Genomic DNA, 21,351 nt, shown 5'->3' on the forward strand with positions numbered 1-21,351 from the left:
TCTTTGCACTCCTACACTATTGCCTTCAGCAGACTACCTTGTGACAGTAATTTGGAGAGGAAAGGATCAAATTTCTGATCTCTGTGAGTCTTTTTCTGAGTAAGCACCTCTTTTTCTGAGTGAACACCTTAGTTGTGTGCTACATTTAGAGTTCAATTTTTCCTCCTCAAACTGCCGTGTATGTTAGTAGTGGTTTTAAGGACCTCACTTGTTTGTAATAGAATTATTATCAAAAGATTGATGTATTCATTTTCAATAGAAATCTGATATAAGTATTGAGCTTAAATGTGATTTCAAATCAATTTTCAATCTACTTCTTGTTATTAAAAGAAGGCATTTATCTTCTTTTTTTCAAAACTTAAAACAAAAGAAAAACAACTACATCTTCTGCAACTTCTGTCTAGCTTTGAGAGATCACATTCAAAAAACATATAGTTTTATTAATTTAATTAAAAAACAATCAGGTGCTCTTCTTCTACTGCTCAAAAATTCGGTGTCCCAGAGAGGGTGGGACATTACACAATAAATCCAACTAAAACATGCTAAACAACATTATTATAATGGCGAGTTCTCAGAAGGGCCCCTTTTTAGAGGAATCTGTACGTTGCTCACAACAATCCCTTTTCGTTGCCGATCTGAGCATCATATGTTATTTACCAAAAGAGGATTTCTTCCTCTTTACCTCCATCCATTTCTTCTCAGATTGAGTAAAGGCCATAGTGTTTGGGTCAACGTCTACTAAGGGGATCTTCTCCCCCATAACCCCCAACTCAGCTTTACCAGTCTGAGCATCACCCCTGACATTGGAGCCATCTAGTTTTGGCAAGTCCAAAGTGTCTGTTAAAAAAATTGAAATTGAAGAAGTGTCTCCTCTTGGAGGATTGTGCTTGTGGTCAGAAGGGTCTGCATTCTTCAAAATTTGGGAGGGGCCAGCCATTGCGCCTTTCTCTTCTCTTTCTCCGAGTTGCATCTCCTCATGCGGGAGAAGTCCTCATTCGAGAGAAGAACATCTTGGGACGAATCAACTTCCTTCTCCATATTTGCATAAGGGGTTGTTACTAAGTAATGTTGTGGAAGAGCATTCCCCACCATGATTGATGCTCCACATTTTTCTTCGATCTGAAATAGTTATTAGCCATATGGTTAGTCACGAAACACCTCCTACAACAGAATGGTAAACCTTTGTTATCCAAATGCTGCGACCAACTGCATTCATTAAAAATTAAAAAAGGGAATAATTTAATTAATTAAATTGTTTTTCCGTAAATTAAGGTTGTAGGCGACTTGTACTTAACTTAATTTGCCTTAAATTAAGGTTGTGGGCCAAAAAGATTATTAGTTTAATAAAGGTTAATTTAAAATATAACTTCTCGATAGTTATAAAAGTGGAACGAAGGAGCACATTTTTTTTTTATCTCTGTCATTTTTTTCTCATTTGCAAAGTCTGAAGAACGAATTCAATTTCAACCTTAGGACAAAAACCCTAGAGGTATTTTGCTTTGGAGATAAAAGATTTCTTCCTAGTCAAATTCTTGGTGGTTTCACACAGGATTCACAATGGTGCTTAAATAGAGGAACAAGGATTTGTTTACAATTGTTGGCTTTGGAATCATAGGTACTAATTTATTGAGATTTGTGAGTGCTGTCTGTGCAAAGTGAAAAATTGAATGTAGATTACGGTGATATGTTTGCAGTGATGAAATGATTTTTAAACTGTATATTTTTATTTAAAAGCTGGTTTATACCAGGCATACTGTTTTGCGCTCCATAAGGAAGCCACACGATCTCATAAAGTGAAAGGGAGTGATTGTAATATCCCCATTTTCGTGAGCATCAAAGTTTGAAGGATTACCTATCATTTGACCCTCGTAGGCTAGTATGGTGGATTAGAGGGTCTAGTTTGGGCGTTATGGAGCTCTTTAGGTGGCAGTGTTTTCCTCTCCAGATTGTTGGTATATTCTGAGGCTAGGCTATTCAGAGGCTTCTGGTTCCATTTTGAGGGATGCACAGTGAATACAATAGTTAACTCCCAGGTTCAGTCGGAATTGAGAAATAATGATTAATGATGGAGTTATAATGTTATAATTATTATTAAAGTATAACATTAATAATAATTAATTATTAAGTGCATATCATTGATAAATTAAGTGGACTTTATTTAAAAGGGAGATTTAAATGTTTTAAAAGTATACTTTATAATAAGTGATAAAGTGTTATTTAAAGGGGAGATATAAGTATTTAATAAAGTATACTTTATATTTTAATGTTGCGCACCAAAAAGAGGGAAAAAGAAATGAAATGAAAGTAAATTAAAGGAGATGAAGACAAATGCCAATTAAACATTATAAAAGGGGATTTGGATTTTATTTCATTCATTTTTTAATCATTCAACATTTGTCTTTTGTGGAGAAGCTTTGGCTTTGAAGAAGAAACCTAGGGTTTCGCTGTAATTTCAATCTTGGAGAACGTGGCCTCTCTTCAATTGTGCTGTTGGCTTCATACGAAGGTCACATCTGAGCATCAATAGAGTTTATGCAAATCTGAGTTGATTATCTCAAAGTATTTCAAGGGTATTTAGAGCAAATCAAAAGTTATTGCTCGCTGCTACAGTGGAGTGAACAGTAAACGCTACAGTAAAACCCTACATTACTTTGGCAATTTGGTGAAATTTACACAAGGGTTTCACACTTGATTGTAGGGAAATTCCATTTACCTAGGGTTTCGCTGTAAATTCAATCTTAGAGAACGTAGCCTCTCTTCGATTGTGCTGGTGGCTTCACAGGGAGGTCACATTTGAGCTTTATTGGAGGAAATATAAATTGTTTCACAAGGGGTTTTGAAGTTTGTTCTTGGCAGATCAGAAGTTTGAAGATAAATATTTATTGAATACATTTAATGCTGGTTTGTGCTTGCTTCAACATTGGCACGTGGGAGTCTTCTTGTGCTACATTATTCAGGTGGAGACATTAATAAGTATAGCAGATTGAATGGATCATCAATCATCTACTCTGTTGTTTCATTTCCAGAATTTTGGTAATCTTGTTATCTTCTAAATTCCGGGTATGCTATGGTATTGTAAAGGCTTTAAAGAGATAATCAATAGATTAAAGGTTACATTTTAACTGTTTGACAAATTACCCATTGCTGTTGACGAAGATTTCAGTCTTGAATATGTATGCCAAGTGTTTGTAATAATGTCCCTTTACTGTAGATGAATATTGGTTATCCTAGGATGCATGGAAAGTGTTTGACAATATGTCAACTCGCTGTACAAGTTGATTTCAGTCACTTATATGTATGAGAAAGGTCAAAAACAATAGTTAGTATATCATTTCTATTATATTGTCAACCAATCATGCATCATCAGAGGCATTCAAAAACATCATTTGCAAGCATTTTAATCACATATGACATCATTCCAAGCAAGCATAAACAAACTGAAACACAAATCCAGCAAGCATTGAGGTTGTATGCAAAGTGTTTGATGATATTCCTTGAGCCTCTAATCAGTAGTTTGAGGTCAGAACTAGCAAGGGATATTACAGTGATTGATATTTCTTAGGCTTTATAACCTTTCTCATCTCCAAATGCAGCCTTAATAGCTTGGTCAAAGCTGCCACAAGGGCAACATCCAAAGAAGAGAATCCAACCTTTCTAAGGCTGCCGTACCACTCTAAACAAGCCATGCATCTGAGGCAAAAAATAAATAAGGGCGTCGATTGGGTTTTGACTATTCTGCAATACAGTTCAGCAATTTTGTTGGTGGATATTGATGATTTAATAAAGATATCATGGCCATAAGGAATTTTTGAGTATATCATTTTTATAACAGCAACACACGAGTACAAAAATTTGTTTGTTGATCATTTTATGCAATAATTTTGCTTAAATGAAATATTATCAATAGTTGGTATTGAGAATTCAATCCTATGGTGAATATTTAAAATGTTCCTCAAACAAGTTGAAAATCAAACTTAGATTAGCTGAATGCGATCTGTTTGACGAAATGCTTGTGCATCATAAACTGTGAAAATTAAAAAAATTTCGCCAAAACATTTTGGACAGTATATTACATTTGACTTAACACAAACTCGTTTCACCGATTTGTAGCATGTGACTGAGACTAAGGCTACCAGTTTTTGTTTGAAACTTTGTTGATCTGTTCTGGGGTATACAACAGAACACAGTGCCATAAAAATTTTCACCTCTCTTTATGTGGTGTATTAATGCCTATGCCAGTGCAGATTTTTGTCTTCTGGGAATATACCCTTCTTGTAAATCTTGTGCCAGTATAGGCATCTGCATGTTTTTCAACACAATATTTTCCCTATCGCAGAAAAATGTGCAGTTTTTGAGTGCTGTTTCATATCTTTAAAGCTTCAAACATTGTCCCCATTATAGGGCAGGTGCCCTAAATTTATCTGCAAAAGATTCTGTTCCTTTACCCTGGTGCATGCTTGGCACACTTATGCAGGTTGGCTCAAAACAAAATTGTTCTTCCTGTTTGTGGGCGCACTTCACCATTGGTGGTTGCAACATCTTAAAAAAACAGTTTTCTCCTTGGCAGATGTCAATATACATTGACTGCAACTTTTATCCATTTCAAACTTTGTCCGCTTGCCTTTGGTGTGGTTATACTCTGTTCTTTCGAAACCTGATTTACTGAAAGATTGAACCTTGCTAAAAACAAACCCCTTGTTTGAAAGAAAATGTTGATTACTGTTGTAATGCTGAATCTGGTTGAAAATCTGATGAAGATTGCTGAAGATGAAGGTAAATATATTGACACAAAATTTATGCCATTTCCTGTGCTTGATCACATGACCTGAAACAAAACCTATGTTCATTTGTTGCAGCACTCATTCAGCTATTGAGATTCATATAAGTGATTTTGCCATTTTTCTCTTTCATTTAAACTGTTTTCTGTCATGACAAATGCTTCTAAAAGCCCTTTTCATTTACCTGCAAAAACATGAACAAGAGATGACAGAGAAGGCATAGAGAGCAGGACAAATTTTTGAAACATGATTATTGTTTGCTGGAAAGACAAGGATCTGGCTTGAAACTTGACACATGATGAAAATTTTTATATGGGTACAGCATGATTCTGCCCACGAGAATAACACAACCTTAAGATTCTAAGTATGACATTTGCTCATGTGTGATACCATTTATAATGAATTGAAGAACTGCTTTCATCATTTTTTGTCTCTTTTATATTCGTACTAGTCCATTGACATTTGTTTGTTCCTTTGCATTGCATGTTGAACATGATTCATAATATAATTAAGTAGTCTAATCAGTTATTTTATGGATTACTTTTCATACAACTCCTTGGCTCGCTGTGGATCATCATCTGTTGGAAAATATGGTTTTTGAACTAGTGAAACTAATATCAGGGATTCTAAACGATGGCATTTCTTTTTTTCATCCTAGCAAAATTATTTGAAAGTTTGTTGCTTTTAATTTTCATATTGTAACCAATTATGGATTAAAATGGGTAGTAATTATTGATAGCGTTTAGTTTTTTTCCAAAATAGTTTCTATGCCAATTTGCTGACTCTCATAAAGCTAATATATGATTATTGTTTTTAATTTATCCCTATATGTAGGAACATTACTTTCTCACTTTGTAGGAAATGACATTCCAACAATTATACATTATGCCAACTATAAAAAATTGTCAAAGTTGTTCTTACACCTTTTCTAAAATATTGACAGACTAGACAGATTACATTATGGGGCGCCATACGGTGCTGTGCAGTGACATCTCTTTTGAGCATAGGTTATCTCTTTTGGAGGATTCTCTCTTTCCATTCAAACATCTTTCTAGCTATGGAAGATCTTCAGTTTTCTTTTTGCTGTAGATTGAAGACACACTTATTTAAATTTAACAATCATGGAGATCTATTTGACAGGTGAATGTGTATTTTTCTGATTTGCGTTTCTTCTTTAAAATTTGGCAGGATTTACAGTCTTTGTTGACTCGATTATGTGGAAAAGGTTTTTATGGCCTGAAATGGAGGTTTTATGGTTTAATTCTGTCTTGAATCGCAGCTCTGAATGGGGTGTATCCTTCTATTCTTCCAAAAACAGATTTTGGAAATTTGTTCCTCAAAAAATCAACAATCAGCAGATGCATTTTTAGTTTTTGATAGTTTGTTACAGAAAAGATATTCTTGAAAATTTGAACATGTGAATTTATTCTTCACATCTTTAACGATATAAAATTCCAAATGCTTATTATCACAATCAGCAAGAATTTGTATGAATATCATAGAGCTTAAATAGCCACTTGCTCATTTAATAGACAAGCTTGATTGTGTGATTCTTTCTAGTTCTATAATCAGTATGAATATTCAAGAGCAGTCACCTTAAAAATCTTCTTAGAGGACTTTTGCCCTTGGAAATTCTTTATTGATAAAACTTTAAGTCCTTTATTGTGAAGATATTATTATTCACCCTAGCTTTTCCATCCATGCTAAAATGTTATAGACACAATAACATTCATACAACCTTTCATGTCACTGACATTGTAATATCCCGGATAATTTTTTTTGTGTTTTAATGCAATAAGGATTGCAAACAAACACCACAACCCGTTAAGGTTAGAAAATATAATCTCAATATTGCTGAAAGTAACCCTTCCACTTTTTGATCACCAAGAGCCCAATGTGGGAAGGTGAGAGCATACGGTGATAAGGTGTTCGTTAACTCACTAATCCGCTGGAAATTATAATGCAAGTACAATACTAGGCGGCAAGCCAGCTCCTTCCACTTTTCAATGGGATAAAAACCAATAACTTGGCGGTAAACTAGCCAAGGGAACAAAAGCATAACTAGAACCAAATCACTCTACCGCTTATGCAACGAGAGGACTTATGCATAAAAACTATCAGTCAACCGCATATTTCAGCTGGAGGACAATACCACTCCACCACTTGTTCAGTGGGAGGACAAAAGTACAAAAGAAATTACAAACACTAAGGCGGCCCAACCAACCTCTTCCACTTATGCAGTGGGGATTACAATGAGCACTTCAAGTTCAATAAGAGGTTAGTACTACTAACCAATGATACAAGATGATTACAATGAAGTACTACAAACATTCAATCATAGACTCAAACTAATTTCAGGCTAAACATAAAATAACAATTTTGATATAAATACCAACATCTCTGAAAATGGGCCAGCAACACAGAAATGCACACAACTCTTCCAAATCAGCTCCAAAATGCTCACGAACTCAGACGAACAACTACTAAGACCAAGGCGAGCAAACAAGAAGCTCAAACCAGCACCAAAATCACCACACACTGATGGCACGTAAACCAAGGCACTCCAGGAAAGGTACGACCAGCTGAGAATTTCGGTTTGCTCTCAAAAAATCCAATCAACACCAATTCAAACGCCCTTCCAAAAGAATGATCGCCTCTCCAATACACTTTCGATGAGCCTCTAGCCAGAAGAAATAGACACTCAAGCAGAGATTTATGAACAGAAAACCGCTTCAGCCACTTGAAACCAGCAACACAGAAAACTCACCAAAACTCGAAAACTGAAAATCCTCACACCAAAACCCACCAGCTAGGTACTATATTGCAAGTACGAAACTATGCTAGCTAGGAAGCCTCAACTCCGAAGCTTAGTTTTGCTCTCCATTTCGGCAGCATAACAATTCAAATTCTTTAGATGATCCAAATGAGAGCCCAAGGCTCTTATTTATAACTTTGTGCTCTCCAAATTCAAATGCAAATGCACCCAAAAACACCCAAATTACATGCCGCTTCATTACTCCCCAAGGGTGCCCAAACACATTTGAAATATATTAAATAAGTCCCCTCAAAGATGGCATCCCCTTCCAGTTAGGCAAGTTCGAACTTTGCCTAGGACAAAACTTGCAAACAAAACATAAAGTGATGCTCATGAAATAAGCTCGATTTCTCTTATGCCATTGACTTAGGAAAAATTAATAAAATCACTTGAATAAAATAAACTTCTATTTCCCAAAGTCATCCAAAATATAATAATTAAATATTAACCTTAGAATGCAATGTTAATATTTAATAAATCATTCTGCAAGCCAAATACTGCTCAAAATCCAAATGAATTGAGGACTAAAGTGCCGAACTATCTGCTGGACTGAATTGAATCTCTGAATTGCCCTGCTATAAATAGAACCACTTGAACTGATACTTACTAAAAATAGTAAGTCATGCAATATTGCTCCAAAAAACATAATCTTTGCACCCAGTGACAGAACATGGAAAACTCAGTAAGACAACATCATCCAAAAAGTCAACCCTTAACTTACTAAAAATAGTAAGTTCATGTTGCACCAACATTTGAAACCCTAATTCTTCATTCGACATAGCCTACGAGTCCCTGAAATAGGCCAATTGACCAGTGAAAGCACATCATTGAGAAGGGGACATTACAGTCCGCCCTCCCCAAAATTGCTTGTCCTCAAGCAACTGTAAGGATGGATGCAGTAAAATCTCCTCATTTTCCGATGTAGCATCCTCTGCTGGCAAATTTTTCTACTTGATCAAGTATTCCTTGATCACCCTTCTCCTCAAAGAACACTCCTTGAAATCCAGGATAGCTTCAGGAATCAAAACTAGCTCTCCCTCCTCATCAAGCAGAGGTAACTCTGCTGAAGCAACAACATTATGTCCAAGAGCCTTCTTAAGGCAAGACACATGAAATACATTATGAATCTTGTTGCTTGCCGGTAGTTCCAACTCATATGCCACTTCTCCAACCCTCTTGTTGACTTTGAAAGATCCATAGAATCGTGGTTTCAATTTCTCAACTCCACTCTTCTTGAGACTAGACTACCTGTAGGGTTGGAGCCTCAAATAAACCATGTCGCCCACCTCAAAGATGCGCTTAATTCTCTGCTCATCAGCATACATCTTCTGCTGATTCTGCGCATGGTGGAGGTTGTCCCTCAAAATCCTCAAAATATCTCGACTCTGTTGCTTCATATCCTTCGCCTGAGGGATTCTGCTATCACCAAATACCAAGTCAGCGAAGCTAGGAGCTTCATAACCATATAGTGCCATGAATGGTGACATCCGGATGGACATGTGATAGGAGGAGTTGTAGCAATACTCTCCTAGGTGAAGCCATCTCACCCATGTATTCTCCTCCTCCGAGACATAGTTTCTAAGATATCCTTCCAACCACTTATTCACTATCTCGGTCTGTCCATCAGTTTGTGGGTGATAACTTGTGCTTGGAGTGAGCACAGTACCACATAATCTGAAAATCTCTTGCCAAAAAGCATATAGGAACTTGCTGTCCCTATCACTCACAATGTTCTTCGGTAACCCATGTAACCTGAACACCTCCCGAAAGAACACTTTAGCAACCTGAGCTGCTGTGAAAGAATTGGTGATGGCGAAAAAGTGAGCAAACTTAGTTAGTCTATCCACCACCACACAAATGCTATTCTTCCCCTGAGCCCGTGGCAACCCAGTGATGAAGTCCATGGATATACTTTGCCATTTTTGATTGGGAATGGGCAAGGGTTGTAACAAACTAGCTGGCAGAGTGTGCTCATCTTTGTTTCTCTAGCATGTATGACACTCCTTGATGTATCTCAAGACATCATTTTTAAGTCCCTTCCAAGAGATCCTTTCTCAGATCTGCCTATATGTTTTGAAATAACCTTGGTGACTAGCAAGGGGAATGTCATGGAAAGTCTTCAAAATCTTCTTCTTCAGCTTAGATTCAGCCACAATGAAGATCCTTCCTTTGTATAGAATCAACCCCTCAACCAATAAGTACCCTCTATAATGCTGGTTGCAAACTGATTTTTGGCATAATCAACAAGCGACAACTCCCTCCAATCAGCACTAAGCTCGCACAGTGAGCTCAAATGGGGCCTTCTGGACAAGGCATTAGCCACAATGTTATTCTTCCCTTTGACATACTCAATATCAAAGTCGTAAGCCTGTAGCTTACTCGCCCACTTCTGCTGCCTTTCGTTCAAGTCTTTCTGATGCATGAAGTTTTTAAGACTATTATGATCAGTCTTAACAATGAACTTACTCCCCACAAGGTACTGCCTGAACTTTGCAAGGGCATGCATTATGGCAAGCATCTCCTTGTCATATATCGAATACAGCCTTTCAGGCCTTCTCAACTTCCAACTCTCGAAGACTATAGGATGCTTATTTTGCATGAGGATTGTACCAACACCTTCTCCAAATGCATCACACTGCAGGTCAAAAGGTTTGGTGAAATTAGGTAGAGCCAAAAAAGGGCAGGAACTCATGATCCCCTTAAACTGATCAAATACTATCGGTGCCTTCTCGGACCATTCAAAAGATCCTTTCCTTGTAAGATCTGTGAGGGGGGCAGCCAATAAAGAGTATCCCTTCACAAACCTCCGATAAAAACCACAAAGACCCAAGAATCCCTTAAAGTGTGTTATGTTCTCAGGAGGAGGCCAATCAATGATAGCTCTAATTTTTTCAAGGTCTACCTTCACACCACCTGCACTGATAATGTGACCAAGGTAGAGCAATTCTTCCATTCCAAATTCACATTTGGACTCCTTTGCAAACAGGGACTCGGATTCCAGTATGCTTAACACTTCATCCAAGTGCTATAAGTGCTCCTTCCAAGATTTGCTGAATATGAGAATGTCATCAAAGAATATGAGTACGAACTTCCTCAGCTGTTTCTGGAAGATTTTGTGCATGCATGACTGGAATGTGGCAGGGGCATTAGTCAAGCCAAAGGGCATGACTAGGAACTCAAAATGCCCAAAGTGGTATTTGAAAGCAATCTTCTCCACATCTGAAGCTCTCATCCTAATCTGACGATACCCTGACCTGAGGTCAATCTTAGAGAAGAACACTACACCATGTAGCTCATCAATTCTCGAAATAGGATACCGGTTCTTAATAGTTTTTTGATTCAGGGCCCGGTAATCCACGCACATGCGCATGGTCCCATCCTTCTTTTTCACCAAGACAACAACCGAAGCAAATGGGCTTTTGCTTGGCTGTATGTAACCCATGTCAAGCAACTCTTGGATTGCTTTCTCAATCTCATCCTTCTGCTTCTTGGGATATCGATAAGGAGTAGTCATAACCGGATTATCTCCTAAATGCTTTAACCCAACCTTTCAAGGGTTCCTGAAGTCCTTCAGTGAAAAGGACCACTGATCGCTTCTCAGAAATACTACTTACTATAACTGAGAGATTTTGGAATTCAGTTATGTAAGTGTCCAATGAACCTTGCTGCTTGAGTTGAGCAAGCTCTCTAAATTTCACCTCCGGATCCTTGGTATCAAACCTTTCAATCAGTTTGTTGGTGAAATCAGCATATGTGGTGATCAAGTTATTACCAAGGGTGACCAACCCATGGTACCACCATTCGTGGGCCACTCCATCCAAGTGCAAAGTAACGAACTTGATGGCGTCTTCTTCAGACATAGGCCTCAAGGACAAGTAATTGTCCAACTTCTGCACACATGCTCTAGCTGTGCTCTTAGTGCTCCCATCAAAATGTGCCAGAGACACCCTTCCAAGAGCTTGTTGATAATATCTTGGGGCAGAAAATCTGTTGTCATTCCTCCTCCCTCGCTTCATTTTCTGATTCATGATCTGATCCAGAGTGAGGATATCTCGGATCTCTCCAGGGAGAGAAGCATACTCCATATAACTGTTCCTTATTTCATTAGCTTTAGGTATCTCCATTTCAGCTTGTTGTGCTTCTCTTGGCAGGAAGACAGGTTGCAAAGATCTTGGGGCTGAACCTCCACTATTGCTCCCATTGTTACTCCCATTCCCATTTCCTCCTGGAGCATTAGAAGTGCTGGCTTCCGGTCCACTATTGGGTTGGTTAGGGGTCCCAACAAAATTTTGGTTAAGCTTGGCCAACAATTGAGACATCATATCCATCATGGCATTGAATTGTCTCTCAACTTTCTTATCAGGTGCCTCATTCTGTTTTGTAGCCTTATCTCATATCTACCATTGAATCCACTAAATCTGCAGAATCTAATTATTTCCCTCTGTTTCTCAATACCTCTGAAAAGATATCTTCTTCCGGTACTATAGGAATCTGAAACTGCTGTCTCTTCTGTTCTCTTTTGTAGTAACGGACGTCTCTGTCACTCATGGAGAATTCTGACCCCTTTGAAACTCACAGGCTGGCAGGAAAACCAGCTCTGATACCACTGTAATATCCCAAATAATTTTTTTTGTGTTTTAATGCAATAAGGATCACAAAAAAACACCACAACCCGTTAAGGTTAGAAAATATAATCTCAATATTGTTGAAAGTAACCCTTCCACTTTTTGATCACCAAGAGCCCAATGTGGGAAGGTGAGAGCATACGGTGATAAGGGGTTCGTTAGCTCACTGATCCGCTGGAAATTATAATGCAAGTACAATACTGGGCAGCAAGCCAACCGCTTCCACTTTTCAGCGGGATAAAGACCAAGAACTTGGCGATAAACCAACCAAGGGAACAAAAGCATAACTAGAACCAAATCACTCTACTGCTTATGCAGTGGGAGGACTTATGCATAAAAACTATCACTCAACCGCATATTTCAGCGGGAGGGCAATACCACTCCACCACTTGTTCAGTGGGAGGGCAGAAGTACAAAAGAAATTACAAACACTAAGGCGGCCCAACCAGCCTCTTCCACTTATACAGTGGGGATTACAATGAGCACTTCAAGTTCAATATGAGGTTAGTACTACTAACCCATGATACAAGATGATAACAATGAAGTACTACAAACATTCTATCATAGACTAAAACTGATTTAAGGCTAAACATAAAATAACAATTCTGATATAAATACCAGCATCTCCGGAAATGGGCCAGCAAAACAGAAATGCACACAACTCTTCCAAATCAGCTCCAAAATGCTCACGAACTTAGGCGAACAACTGCTAAGACCAAGGCGAACAAACAAGAAGCTCAAACCAGCACCAAAATCACCACACACTGATGGCATGCAAACCGAGACACTCCAGGAAAGGTACGACCATCTGAGAATTTCAGTTTGCTCTCAAAAAATCCAATCACACCAATTCAAATGCCCTTCTAGAGGAATGATCGCCTCTCCAATATGCTTCTGATGAGCTTCTACCTAGAAGAAACGGATACTTAGGCAGAGATTTATGAATAGAAAACCGCTTCAGCCACTCGAAACCAGCAACACAAAAAACTCACCAAAACTCTGAAACGGAAAATCCTCACACCAAAATCCACTCTCAACACACCCACCAGCTAGGTACGATATTGCAAGTACGAAACTGTGCTAGCTAGGAAGCCTCAACTTCGAAGCTCAGTTTTGCTCTCCATTTCAGCAGCATAACAATGCAAATTCTTTAGATGATCCAAATGAGAGCCCAAGGCTCTTATTTATAACTTTCTGCTCTCCAAATTCAAATGCAAATGCACCCAAAAACGCCCAAATTACATGCCGCTTCATTACTCCCCAAGGGCGCCCAAACACATTTGAAATATATTAAATAAGTTCCTTCAAAGATGGTGTCCCCTTCCAGTTAGGCAAGTTCGAACTTTGCCTAGGACAAAAACTTGCAAACAAAACATAAAGTGATGCTCATGAAATAAGCTCGATTTCTCTTATACCATTGACTTAGGAAAAATTAATAAAATCACTTGAATAAAATAGACTTCTATTTCCCAAAGTCGTCCAAAATATAATAATTAAATATTAACCTTAGAATGCAGTGTTAATATTTAATAAATCATTCCGCAAGCCAAATATGGCTCAAAACCCAAATGAATTGAGGAGTGAAGTGCCGAACCATCCGTTGGACTGAATTGAATCTCTGAACTGCCCTGATATAAATAGAACCACTTGAACCAATACTTACCAAAAATAGTAAGTCATGCAATACTGCTCTGAAAAACATAATCTTCGCACCCAGTGACAGAACATGGAAAACTCAGTAAGACAGTATCATCCAGATTCCAAACTGTCAACCCTTAACTTACTAAAAATAGTAAGTTCATGCTGCACCAAGTTCGAAACCCTAATTCTTCATTCGACATAGCCTACGTGTCCCTGAAATCGGCCAATGGACCACTGGAAGCACATCATTGAGAAGGGGACATTACAGACATCAACTTCAATGCCATATGTGCATCAAAAAACAATCTTTATGTATGGAATTTTGGTTCGAAATCCAAGTTTATAGCTAAAAGCTCTTGCAGCAACTTCCTACAATGTGTTAGCTTGTGGCACATTACTATGAATAGAAATGTTTTTCACAGAGTATGTGTCCCTGCAACATATTAAGGAATATGCCATTAACTACACAATTTCCTTTGCAATGCAATGGAAAACAAACTAGAGATATTATATGAGCCCAAAGGCAGTTTTTGGGTTTGTTTTCTTATGAGCTTTTTTTTTTTTGTGTGTGTATAAGTTGTTTCATTCATTTTATTATGGGTTCCAGACAATACAACAATGGAATTCTATCTTTGCAGATAAGGCTGAAAACTACTAGGAAGCAGACTTGATTTCTGAATGTTGTAGACAGTTCAAACTCATGTTTACCCTTGCTTATGCAGTTATTTAATTAGTATACTTTACTGAGACAAGAAATAGAATGTTTATGGGCGTGGATTTATTCTCAGGAGACTTGCACTAATGTTTATCCTGCCAATTTTCTGCCTGTTAATAAAATTGTTTCAAGAAGCCTATTGTCAATAAACCTTTTGTCAACCAACCACATGCCGCCCAAATTCTTTGTTGTTTTACAGTTAATTGATAGGCAATGGTCTTCAGCTGCTGATGGAAAATGTTTTGTAGCTTTGCCGGAAACAATGTTGTACTGCTGCTGACAGACTATTTCTGAATTGCTGACAAACTGTTGTGTTCATTCATATGGCATAATTCAGATTCTACATGGTCTCTTCCATCAAAAAGGCATCTAAAAGGGCCATATGCTTATCTCACAACATCTACACATGATATAAGATAGCAACTGATGTAAACACCCTTATGATCACTTTACATGCTAGAAATAGGGTAAGTATTATGTGCTAGAGCCTAGGATGCTCCCTTGTTAATAACATCTCTGTCAGGACTCATTGCAGCAGCTGGACCAACAATGCCAAGGCAACTGATTATTAATTGAAACAATTACCAAACAACTTTTAATCCTTTTTTTTAATTCCTATCCAAAATTACTGAATTATATCAATAATCCCCCCCCAAAAAAAAACTATTATAGCATAATTATAATAAATGTAAATGTAAAATAGACTGTTATTGTTTATGTGCAATCAGATTTACTGTAGCTTCAAATTTCTGGTACATTAGAGTCAGATCGAAGAAATGAAGAACCGATTAAGTCTCTTATCGATTTGCCTCTGTAGGTATGAAGGCAAATGCATATATATGTCACCGATCTTTATCTGTTTTGTTATGTACTATGAACACCAAGTAACAATATGGACGATGGCGTATATATGCGATTGTCTTCATGGAATCGTGCCCCCACAGGTGGTCACGACCCTATGTGGAACCACGTAGGGTCGTGACCCCTGTGTGGAGCCATGATCCTCTACACCGGCGTTCATAACTTTAACCAACTTAAATCTTTGCAAGGTTAATCTGTTAGTTAAACACTAACTAAATTCCAATCTTATTTAAATCGTAAATAACAAAATTAGTATTCTGTGCGCTTGATACAATTTAGTTAAGAAATCCAGTATATGCTTGTCATCTTCAAAAACTTGAAAATTGGTGACGTTATCTGGGACCAAAGGCACTGATATTAATTCAATTGTGAACTTCTTTAATCCTTCCATTGCTAATGGTATCAAAGAACTGGCGGCCTGTGCAAGGGAATTAGCCACTTGATTCTGATGTCTGTATATAGAATTGATATTGAAAGCTTCAAAACTCTCAATGAGATCCCAGACTCGATTTCTGTATCTAGTCAATCTTTTGTCATGGCAAACATACTGCTTCTTGATTTGCCTTATAGCTATCTCTGAGTCTCCATATACTTGCAGTATTTTCGCCCCTTTTTTGATGGCTAACAATAATCCATGAATCAAGGATTCATATTCAGCTACATTGTTGGTGCAAGGAAATTGTAATCTGTAAGCGGTAAGGTAGGTCTCTCCTGTTGGGCTAATTAATTCATAGCCAGCTCCAGATCCTTGTTTAGACTTAGATCCATCGAACCTCAATGTCCATATTGCATTTTCTTGATTTTCTGTCTCTTGGTCTTTCTGACTTTCAGTTGATGTATCGGATAGGGTTTCATCTTCTGCAGAACTTTCATTCTCTGAATCTCGAATCTCTTTTATAATCAACGTTTGCGGGGCTCTTTTGTATACTTGTTCTAATGCGGTCTGACATAAAGCACACGATAGTTCTGAATGGACGACATTGTGAATCCTACACCAATTTGGAAGAAGCAAATCTCGAACGGATGCTAAGTTACCAAGTTGCACACTTTGCTGTATGTTTCTATGTACGAACCTCCTGAAATTTTCAAACATTCCATCATCTTCTTGGTCGGATCCTTGATCACTTTCGACGATGATTTCTGTAGATTCCATCACTTCTTGCTGGTCATCTTTATCTTGTATGTTTTGTATCATCAGGATTTCTTCCACCTTAGGCTTGTATGTCCCTAGATCTGATTCTAAGAACAGGACTTCATTGTCTTCCCCATACTCGGTTATCATAAGTCTCAATCTTGGAGTGTTGTCGATCTTGATTTGGTTTGGGACTCCTCTCCATGGTAGCCACATATGTGCGAAATCAATCGACACATACCCATTCAATTTTCGTGACCAATCTCTACTCAGGAGCATCCCATAAGAATCAGGAATATCCACGACTGATATGTCTATAAAATTCCGGACTCTCGGGTCCGCAGCTAATTGCATGTGAATGTTGTTCAACTCGCCCATGACTAGAACTTCTGTCTTGTCTAGCTGAGTGACCTTTCTTTTGGTAGGAGCGGGAGTTATACCTAGTCTTTGACAGACAGCCAGGGGCATTACATTACTGGAAGCTCCTGAATCATAAAGGCAATTGTGTAATAATTTTCCAAAAATTCTAACTGATAACAGGAACGGGGCCGGTTCATCTTTTCCTTGAGAAAGGGCTGAAGAATCCCCACTGTGTTCTTGATGTTTTACTTCATTGACCTTTGAATGATTGTCCTTTACCAGACTCTCTTCTTTTGAGTGATCTGTTTTGTTTGAAGATTTCCCTTTCTTGACCACATCTTTCTTAATTGCAACTTCCTTTTCTGGAAGAATCTGGCTAGTGGCGAGGCCTTCTTTGATAGTAGGCTGAGTTTTCTTAGTCTCGCCCCTTTTGAGTAATACCTTTCCTTCCAACATATCTTCCCTTTTGGCTGGGAAGGTTATGGTTTGGACCATGCATTCATTTTGTTCGGATTGTCCTTGGTCATTGGCTTCCTCTTGGGTCACATTGATAGTAGCTTGAGCTCTGTTGATCGAGTCCTGAACATTTGACCTTACTGTACTAGACTCACTCAAACTATTGATCACTGCATCTTTGATTTCTGAAACTTTGAGCAACTCGTAAAGTGGTAGACTAACTTTTACTTTCTTGAGTTCTTCTAACACCAACGTGGCCAGTCTTTTCATTTCATTGCCCACGGGGGGTGTAATATTCCTTTGTCTGTGTTCTTGCGTGTTTTGTGGATATTCTGGATTGTTGCTGGCTTGGGGATCCGGAGGAGTAGAGAAATTGTTCGGAGGAATTGATGTAGTTAGGGGTTCTTGATTCCTCTGATTCCTGTGATAAACCCTTTGGTTCACACCTCCTGAAGATTGGTGAAATACCTCCTTTATCCCTTCAACTAGGACACTGTTGTTCAATGGTGGAAAATAATACTCCGAGTCTTCAATGGGTCCATTTGCAGATGCAGGTGGGAACTGGGACCCTGGGGGTATCATTGGTCCATTAGCCGATTCTGGTGGGAATCTCCCATTTTGTGCTTGATTAACTTCTTTTTGTGAATATTTGCAGCTTTCAACAATCATGGCTTGATCATACCGCGTGGTTGGGACCATTTCGTATCCTGTCGTGGGCGGATTTTCAGGTGAATCAGTGCTACGCATCTCCTGTTGGAATATGTCGGCCGCGATTTTGAATTCAGGACACTGTAACTCGGAATGTTGGTTCGTGTTGTGAAGCCTACACCAACTGGACAAGGCCGCCTCTGCTAGAAACACTTTGCTGGTAGAGGGACTTTCTTGATTCTGAGAATTTGGTGGATTATCTAGTGGCGTCACCACATTTCCATTATTGGGAGCCGTATTCCATGGTCTCCTCTGGAAGCCTTGGTTATTATTTCCTTGATAGTTGTTTCTGAAACCTTGATTGTTATTTCCTTGGAAATTTTGATTATTCGTATGTTGACCATGATTGACTCTGTGCATACTTTGGAGTTGATTATTCTGGTTCCTTAGATGAGTTACTTCGGTCGAAAGTTTCTTGACTTGTTCAATCAACTCTTTCATTTCATCTTTCTCTTCCTGTGTTCTTGATGAGCTCGTGGCATTTTGCAGGTACATAGGTTGTGTTGGTGGAGCTTGTGAAATTGGAACTCCAGGGTGAAGGACCAACTGATTTGTCGGTTGTACGCTCGGATATGTTGCTTGTGGAATCGGATTCATAACTGGGGTCTGGTTAGCCAATGCCATTCCAACTGCCTGCATCTGGTTTGGGGCTGCGACCGGTCCCATGTGTAGTAGTGGCCCAGTGATATTCTGTCCCATGTGCTTACTAACTTCAATAGCCTTTGCATATGCTGCGTTTAGATCATTTGGAGTTGGATGCGTCCTTACAAACATAGTAGTGAGATGGTCCAAAGCTCCATAGTAAGTTTCCCTTGGGTCCGCAATGAGATAAGGATGCCGTAACATTGTATATGCGCGGTGAAACCTGTTGTTGAAAGAAGTGATTGGTTCATGTTCTCTCCTTCGGACCTCAACAAATTGTCTATACAACTCAGCTGGTGTGGTTGGTATACCAAACTTTGCAATGAATGCATCTTTCATCGCGTCCCAAGTCCTGATTGACCCTGTAGGCAAGTGAACGAACCAAAAGTATGCCTCTTCTCCCAATGAGTAGGGAAAAAGCCTACATGCTACATCTCCATATTCAATTCGTCTGTTACGAAGAAGGTCTTCGAACATCTTGATATGATCCTCCGCTGTGCAATTGAAATCATTGACATTGAACTTGGAACAGAAATGCTCAGGATTTTTTGGCATATCATGATAGACTGCAAATTCTAATGGTGATGGGTTGTTGATTAGCCAAGTTGCACCATTAAGCACATGAGGAGGAGGAGGAGGAGGCGGAGCCCGGTGCTCCATCGTACTCTTCGAGGCTTGAGAATTTGAAGCGGGACTTGATGAACTAGCCTGGCCTTTTGTCTGCGAGATTGCCTAGATACTTGATTGGATTGCCGCCTGTACTTGTTCTTGAAGAACTTGTGATGACTCCGGGGATTCCTCTAGTCTTAGCTCAAATTCCTTGGGAGTGTCCTCTCTTTTGACTCGCTTCGCTTTTGAAGTAAACTGAAGTTCACTTAGGTTCTTGATGCCTGGTGTTGACCTCAATAATCTTTGATGTTTCTCGGGCGAGAAAGAACCAATGCGATCCAGCGTGAAGTCTTGCGAAGATTATTGTAGGTTCCTTTGATTACGAAGCTCTCTAGCTGCGACCCTTCGGTGTTCTTCTGCTCTATCTTCTTCTTGTCCCAAGATGATCCTTACTCTGTTATACTCAACTTCACTTCTCCTTATGTTCCACGCTAGATGATTTAATCCTGAAACGATATCTTCTTGAGTGTTGCCTACCTGCAAATTTGGTTGCACTACTTGATTCAATCCCTCATGTTGCAACACCATCGTGATTCATGATCACGCTTTGAAATGTATTCTCTTCAAATCTTCGGACTTCGGATACTAGCCCTCCTTCTAGCGCCAATTCTGTTGACGTGTATTTTGTACACAATCATACACAGAATAAAATACCCAAAGGTATCTTATCCTCTCTTGAATAAAGTCTCTAACTGCTGAAGATATCGCAAGAAGGATCAGTTAGGGTGACTCCAATGTTCTTGTAAGTAGGGTCTCTACGTGTGGATAAGCACCAGTGGTCGTTGTGATTGCTGTGTCATCAAGGGGCCTTACGTTTCCGAAGAATTTTCTAAACTAAACAAGCTCTCAAAAATATCAAAGGGCAGGGTTTGCAAGAGATCTAATCTAGTCTAACCCTAAGAATGACTCCATGTAGACGAGACTTGGCGAGATTCTACCAACTTCAATATTGCCATAAATTAACAACTCAATTGAAATTGATGCGATCTTCTAAGGTAACAAATGATTTTTCAATACATCAAGTATCAAGGACACTACCACGAAGGTACATATCCAAGATACAATAACGATTGAAGGTTTAAGCGATTCAAATATCTCCAGTCGACCACGCAAGGCGTTCCTACAATCAGCAAGAAGCTAGTGGTTTGGAAAGCGAATCCTACCAAAGATCAAGTCCAACACTTTGTCCTTCGAATTAACACACTACTTTGATTGAGAATGATTCAAGAAAATGAACAACCATGAAGATAACCACGAGAATTGCAATAAAACACCATAATTTCAATATTTTATTGATCTTAAAGCCATCATGTACAACAATTGTTTGAAATTCCTCCCTCAAAGCTCAATCTTGCTACAAAAACAACTTGCTTCTAATCTCTCTAATTTCTCCTTAATCTCTAATTTCTCTAGTTCTAGTTACCAAATGAAAAGAAATGAGGGTATATATAGCATCCTCAATTACAATGAACGGTCCAGATCGAAAAGAAGATCAAAGGCCAAGATTATGACACCTAAACCCTAATTAGGGTTTTATTACAAAAGTCCCCCTTTTATTGCACAACATTAAATGCATAGCCAATTATTAAATTTGGCACAAAAATCTAGGAGACATAGACCAATGACAATTAAGGTGCCATGTCATCTATAATAACCTCTCATCTAGAATCTTATTCCCTTTCCAATGCTCCTTTTTAGCATATGCAATGAATCTAGACATGATTCCTTCGATCTCAGCAATTGGAATCTTGGGAAGATTCTTCATTCGTTCTTCTAAATGGATGACCTGATCAAATGCCTGGAGAAGAGCAGCGTCCCAACCAGGTTCAAGTTCCTTAGTCTTCTCAATCAGGAGCATGGTAGCAAACATCTGATCTCGTTGCTCATTTGTAATAACATTCTCATCTTTGCAAAAGATGACTTTGACTTTATCCTCCAATTCCTGCAAA

At 38.6% G+C, this 21,351-nt stretch overlaps 1 protein-coding gene across 3 annotated transcripts in view; it reads left to right on the forward strand.

Annotated features, from left to right (window-relative positions):
• The window catches only part of LOC131073130 (dol-P-Man:Man(7)GlcNAc(2)-PP-Dol alpha-1,6-mannosyltransferase), a 291,571-nt gene that overhangs the window by 160,447 nt on the left and 109,773 nt on the right, over nt 1–21,351 (forward strand). For all 3 annotated transcript variants that reach the window (XR_009112833.2, XM_058009516.2, XM_058009515.2), the window contains 2 exons: nt 5,722–5,785; nt 5,967–6,070. Coding sequence is in view for 2 of the 3 variants with exons in the window: in XM_058009516.2 (XP_057865499.2) it covers nt 5,722–5,785; nt 5,967–6,070 (168 nt within the window). In the remaining variant the exon portion in view is untranslated. The remainder of the gene's footprint in view (nt 1–5,721; nt 5,786–5,966; nt 6,071–21,351) is intronic.

Source organism: Cryptomeria japonica, chromosome 5 (genome assembly GCF_030272615.1).
Source record: "Cryptomeria japonica chromosome 5, Sugi_1.0, whole genome shotgun sequence".
Taxonomy (NCBI): Eukaryota; Viridiplantae; Streptophyta; class Pinopsida; order Cupressales; family Cupressaceae; genus Cryptomeria; species Cryptomeria japonica.